This window comes from Piliocolobus tephrosceles, chromosome 3, assembly GCF_002776525.5.
Source record: "Piliocolobus tephrosceles isolate RC106 chromosome 3, ASM277652v3, whole genome shotgun sequence".
In the NCBI taxonomy this organism is placed as follows: Eukaryota; Metazoa; Chordata; class Mammalia; order Primates; family Cercopithecidae; genus Piliocolobus; species Piliocolobus tephrosceles.
The window spans coordinates 21,476,866-21,491,799 of NC_045436.1; the positions used below are offsets into that span (position 1 = coordinate 21,476,866).

General features: G+C 39.0%; 1 protein-coding gene across 7 annotated transcripts in view; it reads left to right on the forward strand.

Moving 5' to 3' along the window:
- Window positions 1-14,934, forward strand: part of DDX60 (DExD/H-box helicase 60) — a 145,119-nt gene that overhangs the window by 114,422 nt on the left and 15,763 nt on the right. For 5 of the 7 annotated variants that reach the window (XM_023228650.2, XM_023228669.2, XM_023228660.2 and 2 more), the window contains one exon: window positions 14,600-14,840. In XM_023228650.2, the coding sequence (XP_023084418.2) occupies window positions 14,600-14,801 (202 nt within the window). In that variant the 3' untranslated portion in view covers window positions 14,802-14,840. Of the gene's footprint in view, window positions 1-14,599; window positions 14,841-14,934 lie in introns of those variants that run through there. The other 2 variants (XM_023228678.2, XM_023228685.2) reach the window with 1 other exon arrangement.

The following is a 14,934-nucleotide window of genomic DNA, read 5'->3' on the forward strand; positions in this document are numbered from 1 at the left end:
CATAAGCAAATTTCTGCAACCTTGAATTCCTCCCTAGAATTTTTTTTTCTCTCTCTCTTTTCTACCACATGGTTGGTCTGCAAACTTTCCAAACTTTTATGCTCTGCTTCCCTTTTAAATATATGTTCTCTAGTGTCAGGTCGTTTCTTTGTTTATGCAAATTAGCCTAGGCTTTTAGAAGCAGCCAGGCCACTTCTTGAATGCTTTGCTGCTTAGAATTTTTTCTGGCAGATATCCTAAATCATCTCTCTCAAGCTTAAAATTCCACAAATCCCTAGAGCAGGGGAGCAATGCCCCAAGTCTCTTTGCTGAAGCATAACAAGAGAGACCTTTATTCCAGTTCCCAGTAAGTTTCCTATCTCCATCTCAGACCACCTCAGGCTGGACTTCATTGTCTATATCACTATCAGCATTTTGGTTACAACCATTCAATATATCTCTAAGATGTTCCAAACTTCCCCACATCTTCCTCTCTTCATCTGAGTGTTCTAAACTGTTCCCACCTCTGCCCATTATCCAGTTCCAAAGTCACTTCCATATTTTCAGATATCTTTATAGCAATGCTCCACTTCTTTGGAACCAATTTTCTGTATTAGTTCTCACACTGCTATAAAGAAGTACATGAGACTGGATAATTTATGAATAAAAGAGGTTTAATTGACTTACAGTTCTGCAGCCTGTACAGGAAGCATGGCTGGGGAGCCCTCACGAAACTTACAATCGTGACAGAAGGGTGAAGAGGAAGCAAGCACATCTTCTCATGGCAGCAGGAGAGAGAGTGAAGGGGGAAGTGCCACATGCCTTTCAACAACCAGATCTTATGAGAACTCACTATCACGAGCACAGCAGGGAGAAATCTGCCCACATGATCCAATCACCTACCACCAGACCCCTCCCCCAATATTGAGATTCAATTCAACATGAGATTCAGGTGGTAACACACAGCCAAGCCATATCAATGTGTAAACAAATCTCTTTTGCAGCAAGGTGTGATACAGACAAACACACAAATAGAATCAACTGAAAGTAAACAGGAGTGAAATGAAGGATTTAAAGCCTAGAAAAAACCTAGACATGAGGGAGTATTGCCAGGGACCTAGACATGAGGGAGTGTTGCCAGGGGACATTGGAAAGGGTGTGTGTGTGTGTGTGCGTTTGTGTCTGTGTGTGTTGGTGGATTCTTAGTTCTTTACTGTGTAACAATTCTTTCTTCACTGTAAAATATGAATTCAATAAATAAACTGCCACTAGTATTCCCAGAGAATGGTACTATTAGGCATGGGCTGTTCCCTTCTTTCTGAGATGTTCATGTATGTTACAATAGATGAAATAAATAAAAGCATAAAGTTGTCTGCAAAAGTTTTGTTTCTTATTGTCATAACGAATTTGTCATCCTTGAATTAATTTTCCACCTCTGGATGCAATCTGTATCCATGTCCTATTGACATACTTTTTACATTGGATCTCCCACTTACTTTCTTTTTTATTTCTACCACTGTGCATGTCCAAGCTCATGTTGTTGAACTATTATTATTTTGAAATATAGTCATGTGCTACATAATGACATTATAGTCAACAATGGACCACACATATGAAGGTGGTCCCGTAAGATTATAATGGAACTGAAAGATTCCTATTGCCTAATGTTTAGTATACTATGCTTTTTTATGATTACTTTAGAGTGTACTCCTTCTACTCATCAAAAAATAAGTTAACTGTAAAACAGCCTCAGGCAGGTTCATCAGGAACTATTCCAGAAGAAGGCATTATTATCACAGGAGGTGACAGCTCCATGTGTGTTATTACCCCTGAAAACCTTCCAGTGGGACAAGATATGAAGGAGAAAGACAGTGATATTAATGATCCTGACCCTGTGCAGGCCTAGGCTGATGTGTGTGTTTGTGTCTTAGTTTTTAATAAAAAAGTTTAAAAATTAAAAAAAAAATAGAAAAAAGCTGATAGAATAATGATATAAAGAAAGAAAATATTTATGTACAGCTGTACAACATGGGTGTGTGTTTTAAGTGTTATTACAAAAGTGTCCGAAATTTTAAAAAACTAAGTTTATAAAGTAAAAAAGTTACAGTAAACTCACATTAATTTAATAATGAAGGAATAAAAATTTGTTTATAAATTTAGTGTAGCCCAAATGTACAGTGTTCATAAAGTTTACAGGGATGTACAGTAATGACCTAGACCTTCATATTCACTCACCACTCACTCATGAACTTACTCAGAGCAACATCCAGTGCTGCAAGCTCCATTCACAGTAAGTGCCCTATACAGGTGTACCATTAGTATGTTTAGATATGTTTAAATACATAAATAGCTTTGTGTTACAATTGCCTACAGTATTGAATACAGTAACATCCTGTGCGTGTTGGTAGCCTAGGAGGTTAGGCTATACCATATAGTCTAGGTATTTAGTAGACTAGGTTTGTATAAGTACACTCTATGATGTTTACACAAGGATGACACATTTCTTAAACGAATTCTGTTGCTAAGTAAGGCATAGTCATAGTTGTATTTAGTTTGGGCCTTATCAATCGTTTTTTCTGTTTTATGTGTCAATAAATTTTTAATGTTAATTATATTCTTAATTTACTTTCTTAGAAAATAGTCTTCCTTTAACTTTTTTTCTTGGTTCTTTTAATTCCCTTAGCTAGGTTGGATGCTTAGCTCACTAGTTTTCATTCTAACTTCTTTCTAATAAAAGTATTTAAGATAGAAATTTTTCTAACCATAATTTTGGATGCATTCCATACATTTTAATAAGTATTTTAAAGTTATTTCATTTTAAGTATTTTGACAAATTATTTTTTGCCTCTTTAGTTATTTAGAACTAGTCTTATTAACTGCCAGACATAACGCATTTTATTTTGATTTTCTTATTTATCTTTCATTATTGATCGTGTCATCAGAGAACATAGTTCCTAAGACACTTATTCTTTGAATTTTGTAGAGTGGTTTTGTGACTTAATACATGGTTGTTTTCATTAACGTTTCTTATATGCATGAGAAGACTGTATATTCTCAAATTATTGCACATACTAGCAATCAGGGAAAGTTTCCTAATTGCATTATTCAAATTTTCTTTAACCTTACTAATTTTTGATACTTAAGAAGTGAAGAAATATGAAGATGGTCTTATCCCAATGAAGTACTATTTCTTGCATCTCATTAAAACCTTGAACGTTTTAATGAGGGTAATTCATTGTGCTAATTCTTTACTTAGCACTGTCCATGCACAGAAGCTCTCCACCACGCTTTTATGTTTTTAGTTTTTCCTGGACATCACATTCCATTCAGCAGATAGTTTTTTAGTACAAAGTGTTGGTTTGTACAGTCATCAAGACTTTTGAGCTGATGGAGAATAATTTTTAGTGACTCTCAAGACTAATTAATCACCCCAAGATTTTCTCTACCTTGCTCTGATTTTTATCACATTTAAAAATCAAATTTGAGAGGAGGAGAATAGAAAAAAAAAAGGAGATGAAGAGGAAGAAGGAGAATCAGGAGAAGGAGAAGCGACAAGAGAAAGAAACGTGTCTGGGAGTCTAAGGGAGTGGCTGGGCTATGTCCTTGAAGTAGTTGGTAGCTGGGGCACATGCCAGACTGCAGGTATGTGTGCATATACTCTTAACCTTTGCCTTCAGTGTTCCAGACATACTTTTCTAGGGGCTTTGACTTTAAAAATGGGAGTCTGTGATAAGCTACCTACTCTTCTTTTGTTTTCTAAAGCTGTGACAAAACACAAAGCTCTGTGAGGAAACAAAACCTAAAGCAGTCTGACAGCTGGTACAGAGAGGGTGCTGCCACCGATTCAGTTCCAGGAATAAGTGTAGCTCTGCCTGCCTCTCTAGAGCTGCTCAGAACACATCTGAGGACTCACTCCACACATCTTGTGACTACTGCCAGCCGTTGGACTGTGAAAGGGAAAACCACAGACCACTCATAGAGGATGGTTTGGTGCCTGCATATAGATGAAATAGTGAGAAAAATGAGTGTGTCATTTCAATGTCAGGGTGATGCTGGCTTCATAGAGTGATTTAAGGAGTAACCCACACCCATATGGCTTCACAGTTGAATTTGATCAGAAATATAAAGAGCTGTTACACTGTTACCAATTCTACTAAAATTATTCCAAAAAATAATTTTTTGGTTGGTAGGTTTTTTATTAGTGATTCAATTTTGGAACTTTATATTGGTCTGTTTAGGGTTTTAGTTTCTCCCTGATTCAATCTTGGGAGATTGTGTGTTTCCAGGAATTTATCCATTTCCTTTAGGTTTCTTAGTTTGTGCATAGAGATGTTCATAATAGTCTCCAGCTATCTTTTTTATTTCTGTGGAATTGGTTTTAAAGTCACCTTTGTCATTTCTGATTGTCCTTATTTGGATCTTCTCTTTTTTTCCTTGGTAATATAGCTAGTGGTCTGTTAACCTTGTTTATCCTTTCAAATAACCTACTTTTGATTTCACTGATTCTTCATATGGAATTTTGGGTCTCACTTTTGTTCAGTTCTGTTCTGATTTGTTTCTTTTCTTTGGCTAGCTTTGGTGTAGTTCTTGTTTTTCTAGTTCCTCTGGGTGTAATGTTAGATTGTTTATTTGAGATGTTTCTGTTTGAAGTATACATCCAGTGCTATAAGCTTTCCTCTTAATGTTGCTTTCACTGCATCCCAAATATTTTTGTATGTTGAGTCTTTGTTTTCATTTATTTCAAAGAATTTTTTTATTTCTGCCTTAATTTCATTGTTTATCCCAAAGTCATTCAGGAGCAAGTTGTTTAATGTTCATGTAATGGTGTGTTTTAAGATACCTTCTTGTTATTTATTTCTATTTTTATTTCACTGTGGACTGAAAGTATGGTTGATATTTCAATTTTTTTTTTTTTAATTTATCAACACTTGCTTAATGGCCAAGCATGTCGTTGATCTTGGAGTATGTTCCATGTGCAGATGAGAAGAATGTGTGTTCTATGGTTGATGAGTGTAGTCTTCTGTAGATGTCTATTAGGTCAAATTTGTCAAATGCTGACTTTAAGTCCCTAATATTTTGTTAATTTTCAGCCTTGATTATCTTTCTAATGCTGTCAGTGGGGTGTTGAAGTCCTGCACCATTATCATGTAAATGTTTAAGTCTTTTTGTAGGTCTGGAAGTATTCATATTTGTTTTTTTAAACTGGCTGCTTTAATGTTGGGTGCATACATGTTTAAGATAGCTAAGTCTTCTTGTTGATTTAAGCCCTTTATCATTATAGTGCCTTTCTTTGTCATTTTTTACTGTTGTTGGTTTAAAATCTGTTTTATCTGATAGAATACTAGCGACCCTGCTCTTTTTTGCTTTCCTTTTGCATGGAGAATGTTTCTCCAACTTTTTACTTTGAGCTTACTGGTGTCATTACACATGAAATGGGTCTCTTACAACAGCAGACAAATGGGTCTTGTTTTTAATCCAACTTGCCACTGTGTGCCTTTTAAGTGGGACATTTAGACCACTTACATTCAAAGTTAAAATTGATATGTGAGGTTTTGATTCTATTATGAAGTTGTTAATTGGTTGTTTTGTAAGTTTCTGTTATGTGGTTGCTTTATGTGTTCACTGTATACTTAAGTGTGTTTTTGTGGCAGGATGTATCATTCTTTTGTTTCCATGTTTAGAACTCCCCTAAGGATCTCTTCAAAGCCTGGTCTAGTGATCACACATTCCCTTGGTTCTTACTTGTCTGGAAAATATTTCTTCTTCATTTATGGAGTTTAATTTGGCAGGATATAAAATCTTTGTTGTAATTTGTTGTTTTTAAGAATGGTGAAAATAGTCCTGTGGTCTCTCATGGATTGTAAGTTTCTGTTGAGAAGTCTACTGTTAGCCTGATGTGGTTCTTTTTGTAAGTGACCTGTCCCTTCTCTGTAGCTGTCTTTAAGATATTTTCTTTACTGTTGACCTTGGATGGTCTGGTGACTATACCTTGGTGATTTTCATTTTGTATAGTATCCCACAGGTGTTCTTTCTATTTCTTGTATCTGGATGTCTACCTATCTAGCAAGATTAGGGAACTTTTTTTTCTTTCTTTCTTTCTTTTTTTTTTTTTTTTTGAGATGGAGTCTCGCTCTGTTGCCCATGCTGGAGTGCAGTGGTGTGATCTCTACTCACTGCAAGCTCCGCCTCCTGGGTTCACGCCATTCTCCTGCCTCAGCCTCCTGAGTAGCTGGGACTACAGGTGCCCACCACCACGCCTGGCTAATTTTGTGTATTTTTAGTAAAGACAAGGTTTCATCATGTTAGCCAGGATTGTCTCGATCTCCTGACCTTGTGATCCACCCGCCTTGGCCTCTGAAAGTGCTGGGATTACAGGTGTGAGTTACTGTGCCCAGCCAGGAAATTTGTTTGAATTATTCCTTCAAATATGTTGTTCTTGCTGTTTACTTTTTCTCCTTCTCTTTCAAAAATGCCAAAATGTATAAGTTTGGTTGGTTTAAATGTGTGTGGGATCCCAAAGTCTCAAAGACTTGGTTCATTTTTAAAAATTATTTTACCTTATTTTTTTTGACTCAGTTAGTCTGAACAACCAATCTTCAAGCTCTGATATTATCTCTTCCTTTTATTCTATTCTATTCTATTCTATTCTATTCTATTCTATTCTATTCTATTAATAAAGCTTTAAAGCTTTCAATTGTATTTTGAAATTCCATAAATGAAGTTTTCAATTCCAGGAGCTCTGATTGATTTTTAAAAAATACGTTAATGTTTTCCTATCTTTACTGGGTTGCTATAGAATTTGTTTTGTGTTGATTTTTACCCTTGTCTTGGATCTCATTAAGCTTCTTTGCAATCCATGCTTTCAGTTCTTAACTTGTCATTTCTTAGTTTCCATTTTGTCTAGTGACCATTGCTAGAGGGCTGGTGCAATTCTTTGGTGGTGTTACTACAATTAGATTTTCATGATGCCAGAATTCTTGCACTGGGTTCTTTTCATCTGGAGATGCTGGCACTTCCAATATTTGTAATTATCTTGTGTAGGTAGGATTTTTTGTGTTTTATTTCTTTTCCTATAATATTATTGGCTTTTTTTCTTTCTTTTTCTCTTCCCTATCTCCCTAGGGGGTGTGACTGTAGAGAATGCTGAATAGGGTCTTTTGGGTTTTCTTCTATAGCCCTATTTACTTCCTTCCACAAGTTTTATATTAGACTTTGCATTTCTGCCTACAAGATGGTATATGGTGCTTATAGAAAAGAGCCAGCTGCAGCCAACACAACTTTGTATATACTTGATCCTTATATTCTGGCAGAGGCTCTCTTGCCTCAGGCAAAGGGCTGATTCATGGAATGCACATTTATTTGAGTTCCCTGCTCAGCCCTGGAGGCAGGGGACAGGGGCTACAAGAGATGGGGACAGACTAGGCAGGCTCACCTACCTATCCCCCGATGTCAGGCACAGGGCCAATGCCAAGAGAGAGTCCAGTGGGTGGCCACCAGGTGCCCAGAGGTGTGCCTAGGCATGGAGCTGGGAAATCTCCTTGGCTCCAAGTTTTCTGCGTGGGGATGGAGGGTGGCTTAAGCTCCTATTTGAGGAAAGAAGGTGCTCTGGGTACCTGGAGATCTACCTGGATGTGGAGCAGAGAGGACCTCCCCTGCACCAGGTTGTCTGTACAGGAAGGGTGGGGCAGCTTGGGATGGTAATACAGGTGAATTGGTGCTCTGAATTCCTGGAGATCTTCCTGGGGACAGAGTGGGGAGGTGCTCACTGCATCATAATCTATGTCCAGGAACAGTGGGGTGGTTCAGGCTACTGAACCAGATGAGTGGGTACTCTGAATGTCTGGAGATTTGCCTGGGTATGAAGCAAAGAGGGCCTCCATGCACCAGAATATCTGTACAGGAAGGACTGGGCAAGTCAGGATGTTGATCCAGGTAAGCATGGTGCTCTGAGTGCATGGAAATCTGCTTGGACATGAAGCAAGAAGTCCCCCACTCTACCAAGATCTCTGCACAGCAGGGATGAGGCAACTCAGGCTGCTGAATCGGGCAAGTAGATTCTCTGAATACCTGGAGCTTTGGCTAGACATGGAGCAGAGAGCCATGCTAGACCACAATTTATGCCCAGGAAGGGTGGGGCAGCTCAGGCTGCTGAAGCAGGTGAATGGGTACCCTGCATGCATGGACATCTGTCTGGGCATGAAGTAGAGAGGGCCTGACTGCACCACAATCTATGTCTATGAAGGACAGGGTAGCTTAGGCTGCTCATCCAATCAAATAGATGCTCCAAGAGTCTGAAATTCTGCCTGTGAGTGGAGTGGTGTGGACCCCATTGCATCATGATCTCAGGATAGCAGGCTGGGGCACCAAGAAATGGCACATGCAGACTGATTCCAGATTACTAAACTTGCCCTGGCTGCAAATCTCACTATCCAGGAGAAACTGCAGCTTTAGAAGTACTCCTCATTCCCCAGGATTGCAACAGGGTAGCATACAATTCCAACACCTACTGCTGAAATGCTTTCCACAGTTCTGGCTGTGGAGGCCCCTACCCAGCTCCAGGCCAGGCACTCCAGTCTCTTGCCTGCAACTAAAATGCCTGTGTGGCAACACTGCCAGGTCACCACAGAATCTACAACAGTTTCTGACCGAAAATCTATGTTATTAGATTTTGATTAAATCTGATATTAGTATAGCCAACCAAAATCTCTTTTATTTGCTGTTTGCATAGAATATCTTTTCACATCATTATACTTCCAGCCTCTTTGTGCTTTGGAATCTAAAAGGAGTCTTTTCAGACCATATATATTGGATTATGTTTATTTTTTAAATCTATTCTGCCAATGTCTACCTTTGGAGTGTTTAAACCATTTACATTTAAAGTAATTACTAATATGGATTTTTAGTCTTATACTATTATTGTTCCTCATTTTCTCAATTGCTACTTCCTTTTATTTCCATTGGTTTTTATGTTTTATCATTTTGATCCCTTCTCATTTTCTAATGTTTTTGAAATATATCTTCCTTCTATTTTTGAAAATAAATTTGAACGTATATATGTAAGGTATACAACATAATGTTTTAAGATACAGATAGTAAAATTATTACCATAATGATGCAAATTAATTTGATCATGTTACCTAGTTATCCATTATTTTTCTTTCCTTGATATATAATATTTAACATATTTATGGAGTATATGTGAGTGTTTGTTACAGGGATAGAATATGTAATGGTCCCATTGTTACTGAAAAACCAAGGGTTTTGTCCTGGCCCTAATGTTCACTGCACAGAAAGCCAATCACTGAGATGATGAGTACTGCCAAGGAATAAGGCTTTAATTTGGTGCTGCAGCCAAGCAGATGGGAGCTGAGTCTCAAATTCATCTCCCTGACTGACTATAGGTTTATATAGCAGGGAAGAAATGTAACCATGCATAAGAAAATGGGAACTAAGGAGGGGCAAGGAAGCCATCATCATGAATGAGAAGTCTGACAACTGGTGCTGTGATCTGGTGAGTTTCAGTTCTTTGATACTTTTCTGAGAGGCCTGAAAATCCTGTCCAAAGGAAGGAACTCAGATAAAACAAATATAAGCTTCAAGCTTTAAGACCAGAAGGATCAATTTCTATGTTTATCAAAAGAACAGTATATGGGACTATTAGGTTGGTTTCAACATCAGGGTACTTGGGGTATCTGTCACCTTGCGTATTTATCATTTCTATGTTTTGGTATCATTTCAAGTTTTATCACAATATTCTTACTTAGTCATCATAGTCTGCTACCAAACATTAGGACTTATTTTTTTCCATCTAATTGCGTGTTAATACCCATTAACCAACATCTCTTTATACAGCCTCGTACCTACCCACCTTTCCCACTCTCTGGTATCTAGCATTTTATTATCCATGTTAATGAGATCAAGTTTCTTAACTCCCACATATGAATGAGAAGATGCGGTATCTGTCTTTCTGTGTCTGACTTATTTCACTTAGTATAATAACCTCCAGTTCCATTCATGTTGCTGCAAATGATGTGATTTCATTCTTTTTCTATGGCCAAGTAGTATTCTATTGTGTGTTTATGCCACATTTTCTTAATTAAGTCATCTATTGATACACACCAAGTTGATTCCATATCTTTGCTATTGTGAACAGTGATACAATAACTGTGAATGCCAGCATCCCTCTGATATACCGATTTATTTTCCTTTGGATAAATATTCAGTAGTGATGTGTCCAGAGTTGGTTCCTTCTGGTGGGTTCTTGGTCTCGCTCACTTCAAGAATGGAGCCGCAGACCTTCGCAGTAAGTGTTACAGCTCTTAAAGATGGCACATACCCAACAAGTGAGTAGCGGCAAGATTTATCATGAAGAGCAAAAGAATAAAGCTTCCACAACATGGAAAGGGACCCGCGCAGGTTGCTGCTGCTGGCTGGGGTGGCCAGGTTTTATTCCCTTATTTTTCCCCTCCCATATCCTGTTTCTGCCCTATCAGAATGCCCTTTTCTCAATCCTCCCCATGATTGGTTACTTTTAGAATCCTGCTGATTGGTCCATTTTACAGAGCACTGATTGGTCCATTTTACAGAATGCTGATTGTTGTATTTTACAGAGCACTGATTGGTGCATTTTACAAACCTCTTGCTAGCTTCAGAGTGCTGATTGGTGCTTTTTTTTTTTTTTTTTTTTTTTTTGAAGTCTCACTCTTTTGCCCAGCCTGGAGTGTAGTGGTGTGATCTCGGCTCACTGCAAGCTCCACCTCCCAGGTTCATGCCATTCTCCTGCCTCAGCTTCCCGAGTAGCTGGGACTACAGTTGCCCACCATCATGCCTGGCTAAATTTTTGTATTTTTAGTAGAGGAGGGTTTCACTGTGTTAGCCAGGATGGTCTCAATCTCCTGACCTTGTGATCCGCCCACCTCGGCCTGCTAAAGTGCTGGGATTACAGATGTGAGCCACCACACCCAGCCGATTGGTGCGTTTTACAATCTTCTTGTAAGACAGAAAAGTTCTCCAAGTCCCCACTCGACCCAAGAAATCCAACTGGCTTCACCTCTCAGTGGGATTTCTGGATCATGTAGAAGTGAGACAGGACAACGTGCTAGCAGTGCTCGCTCGCTCTCCGCACCTCCTCAGCCTCGGCATCTGCTCAGGCCACATGCGAGGAGTCCTTCAGCCTGCCGCTGTGCTATGAGGGCCCCTCTCTGGGCTGGCTGAGGCTGGAGCTGGCTCCCTCTCCTTGCAGGGAAGTGTGAAGAGAGAGGCGTGGGCTGGAGCTGGGGCCCATGGCACTCATGGGCTGGCATGGGTTCCAGGTGAGGATGGGCTCGGCAAGCCCCGCACTTGTGGCCAGCCAGTGCCTGCTGGGCTTGATCGGGGGACAAGCTCCCTCTGGGCTGCCAGAGTGCCCGGGCTAGGTGCTGCAAAGCCCCACAGTGAGTGCCAGTGAGAGGTGCTGGCTGGGACTTGGAGAACTTTTCTGTCTAGCTGAAGGACTGTAGACACACCAATCAGCACTCTGTGTCTAGCTAAAGGTTTGTAAATGCACCAATCAGCACTCTGTGTCTAAATAAAGGTTTGTAAATGCACCAATCAGTGCTCTGTGTCTAGCTAATCTGGTGGGGACTTGTAGAACTTTTGTGTCTAGCTGAAGGATTGTAAACGCACCAATCAGCACTCTGTGTCTAGCTAAATGTTTGTAAACAGACCAATCAGCACTCTGTCAAAACGGACCAATCAGCTCTCTGTAAAATGGACCAATCACCTGTCTCTAAAATGGACCAATTAACTCTCTGTATGGACCAATCAGCAGGATGTGGGTGGGGCCAAATAAGGGAATAAAAGTAGGCCACCGGAGCCAGCAGCTGCAACCCACTCGGGCCCTCTCCATGCTGTGGACGCTTTGTTCTTTTGCTCTTTGCAATAAATCTTGCTGCTGCTTACTCTTTGGGTCCACACCACCTTTATGATTTGTAACACTCACCAGGAAGGTCTGCAGCTTCACTTCTGAAGCCAGTGAGACCACAAACCCACTGGGAGGGATGAGCAACTCCGGACAGGAGGAATGAACAACTCCAGATGTGCCACCTTTATGAACTGTAACACTCACCACGAAGGTCTGCAGCTTCACTCCTGAGGCCAGAGAGACCACGAACCCACCAGAAGGAACAAACACCTCCAGATGCACTGCCTTTAAGAGCTGTAACACTCACCATGAAGGTCTGCAGCTTCACTCCTGAAGTCAGTGAGACCACAAAACCCACCAGAAGGAAGAAACTCTGGACACATCTGAACATCTGCAGGAACAAACTCTGGAAACACCATCTTTAAGAACTGTTAACACTGTGAGGGTCCGCGCTTCATTCTTGAAGTCAACAAGACCAAGAACCCACCAATTCTGGATACAGTAGTACTATTTTTAGTTTATTGCGAAATCTCCACACTGCTTTTTATAGTGGCTGCATAATTTACATTTCACTGACAGTGTTTAATAGTTCCCTTTTCTCTGCATTCTCACCAGCATCTGTTATTTTGTGATTTTTAAATAAAAGCCATTGTAACGGAGGTGAGGTGATATCTTATTGTGGTTTTGACTTGCATTTCCCTGATGATTAGTGATCTTGAGCATTTTGTCATATACCTCTTGGCCACTTGTATTTCTTCTTTTGAGAAATATCTATTTATGTCTTAGCCAAATTTTTAATGGGACTATTGGGTTTTTACTGTTCAGTTGTTTGAATTCCTTATATATTCTGGATATTAGCCCCCTTTTGAATGAGTAGTTTGCAAACAGTTTCTTCTATTCAAGTGGTTGTCTCTTCACTTATTGTTTCTTTTGCTGTGCAGAAGCTTTTTAGTTTAATATAGTCCCTTTTGTCTATTTTGGGTTTTGTTGCTTGTGATTTTGAGGTTTTAGCCATAAAATCGTTGCATGGACCAATGTCCTGAAGAGTTTTCCCTATGTATTCTTCTGGTAGTTTTATAGTTTCAGGTATCACATTTAAGTCGTTAGTCCATCTTAAGTTGATTTTTGTACATGACATAGAGGTCTAGTCTCATTCTTCTGCATATGGCTAGCCATTTTTTTTTTTTTAATGTGCCATTTATTGAAGAAGTTATCTTTTCCCCAGTGTATGCTCCTCATGGCTTTGTTGAAGCTCAATTGACTGTAAATATATAGATTTATTTCTTGAGCTTCTATTCTGTTTTTTTGGTCTATATGTCTATTTTTACATTAATACAATGTTGTTTTGGTTACTATAGCCTTGTAATATGTTGGGAAGTCAGGTATTGTGATGTCTCTGCCTTTGTTTTTTGCTCAGGATCATTTTAGCTTTTCTGGCTCATTTTGATTAATACAAATGTCAGGCTAATTTTTTCTATTTTTGTAAAAACTGACATTGGTGTTTTGATAGGGATTGAATTGAATCTGTCTATTGCTTTGCATTATATAATCATTTTAATGATATTAATTCTTCTGATCCATGAGCACATAGTATCTTTCCATTTCTCCTCTTTAATTTTTCATCATTGTTTTGTAGTTTTCCTAGTAGAAATCTTTCACTTCCTTCATTAAATTTATTCACAGGCATTTTTTTGCAGCTACTGTAAATAGGATTTAGTTTCTTTGTTATTTCTCAATGATCTACCTAATGCTAAGGGTGGGATGTTGGATTCTTGCAATATTATTATATTGGAGTTCATCTCTCTGTTTAGATCTGGTAGTATTTACTCTGTGAATCTGGGTGCTCTAATGTTGAGTACATACATATTTAGAATGTCATTTCCTTTCACTGGATTGCTTCCTTTATTATTGTGAAATGACTTATGTAGTCTTTTTTTTTTTTTTACTTTTTGATATAAAGTCTATTTTATGTATATAAATTTTATGTATATAAATCTATTTTATGTATATAAATTCTGCTTGCTTTGGGTTTCTGTTTGCTTGAAATACCTTTTCCATAGCTTTATTTTCCATCTTTCTGTGTCTTTATAGGTGAAGTGCATTTCTTGTAGGCAGCATATAGTCAGATCTTTTTTTTTTTTTTTTTTGAGACGGAGTCTCGCTCTGTCGCCCAGGCTGGAGTGCAGTGGCTGGATCTCAGCTCACTGCAAGCTCCGCCTCCCGGGTTTACACCATTCTCCTGCCTCAGCCTCCTGAGTAGCTGGGACTACAGGCGCCCGCCACCTCGCCCGGCTAGTTTTTTTTTTTGTATTTTTAGTAGAGATGGGGTTTCACTGTGTTAGCCAGGATGTTCTCGAACTCCTGACCTCGTGATCCACCCGTCTCGGCCTCCCAAAGTGCTGGGATTACAGGCTTGAGCCACCGCGCCCGGCCATTTTATCCTTTCAGCCAGTGTATATCTTTTCAGTAGAGAATTTAATCTGTTTATATCCAAGGTTATTACTGATATGAGGTTTTGTTCTTGTCATAGTGTTACTTGTTTACTGGTTGTTTTGTACATTCTTTCTTTTTTTTTCCTGTTTATTCTTGTGGTTTGCTGTTTTTCGGTGGTGGTACCATGTGACTCCTTTCTCCTCCTCATTTGTGTGTTTGCTTTACTAGCAAATTTTACACTTTCATGTGTTTTCAGGATAATAATTTTCTTCCTTTTGGTTCCAGGTTACCCTCACCCACCCTGCCTCTGGTTCCAGTCCTGACTAGATTGTGGCATCAGTTTAGGTTATTCCCCAAATCTGATCTCAGTGAGTATTTTTCCTTTGTCACTCCTAACTTTCTGAACCTTGAGAGACAGAAGAGACCATGCTCTACTGATGGCACAAAGCATATCATAACTTCCAAAAGTCATGGAGGCTGTTGTTAAAAGGAGAAGATAGAAACAGAGAGAAATGGCTTTTCTCACATAGCTTGGGCAAGTAGTTGATTAAGTACTGCCTCAAAAAAAAAAAAAAAAAAAAAAAAACAAACAACAACAACAAAAAAAAACAGCTGGAAGC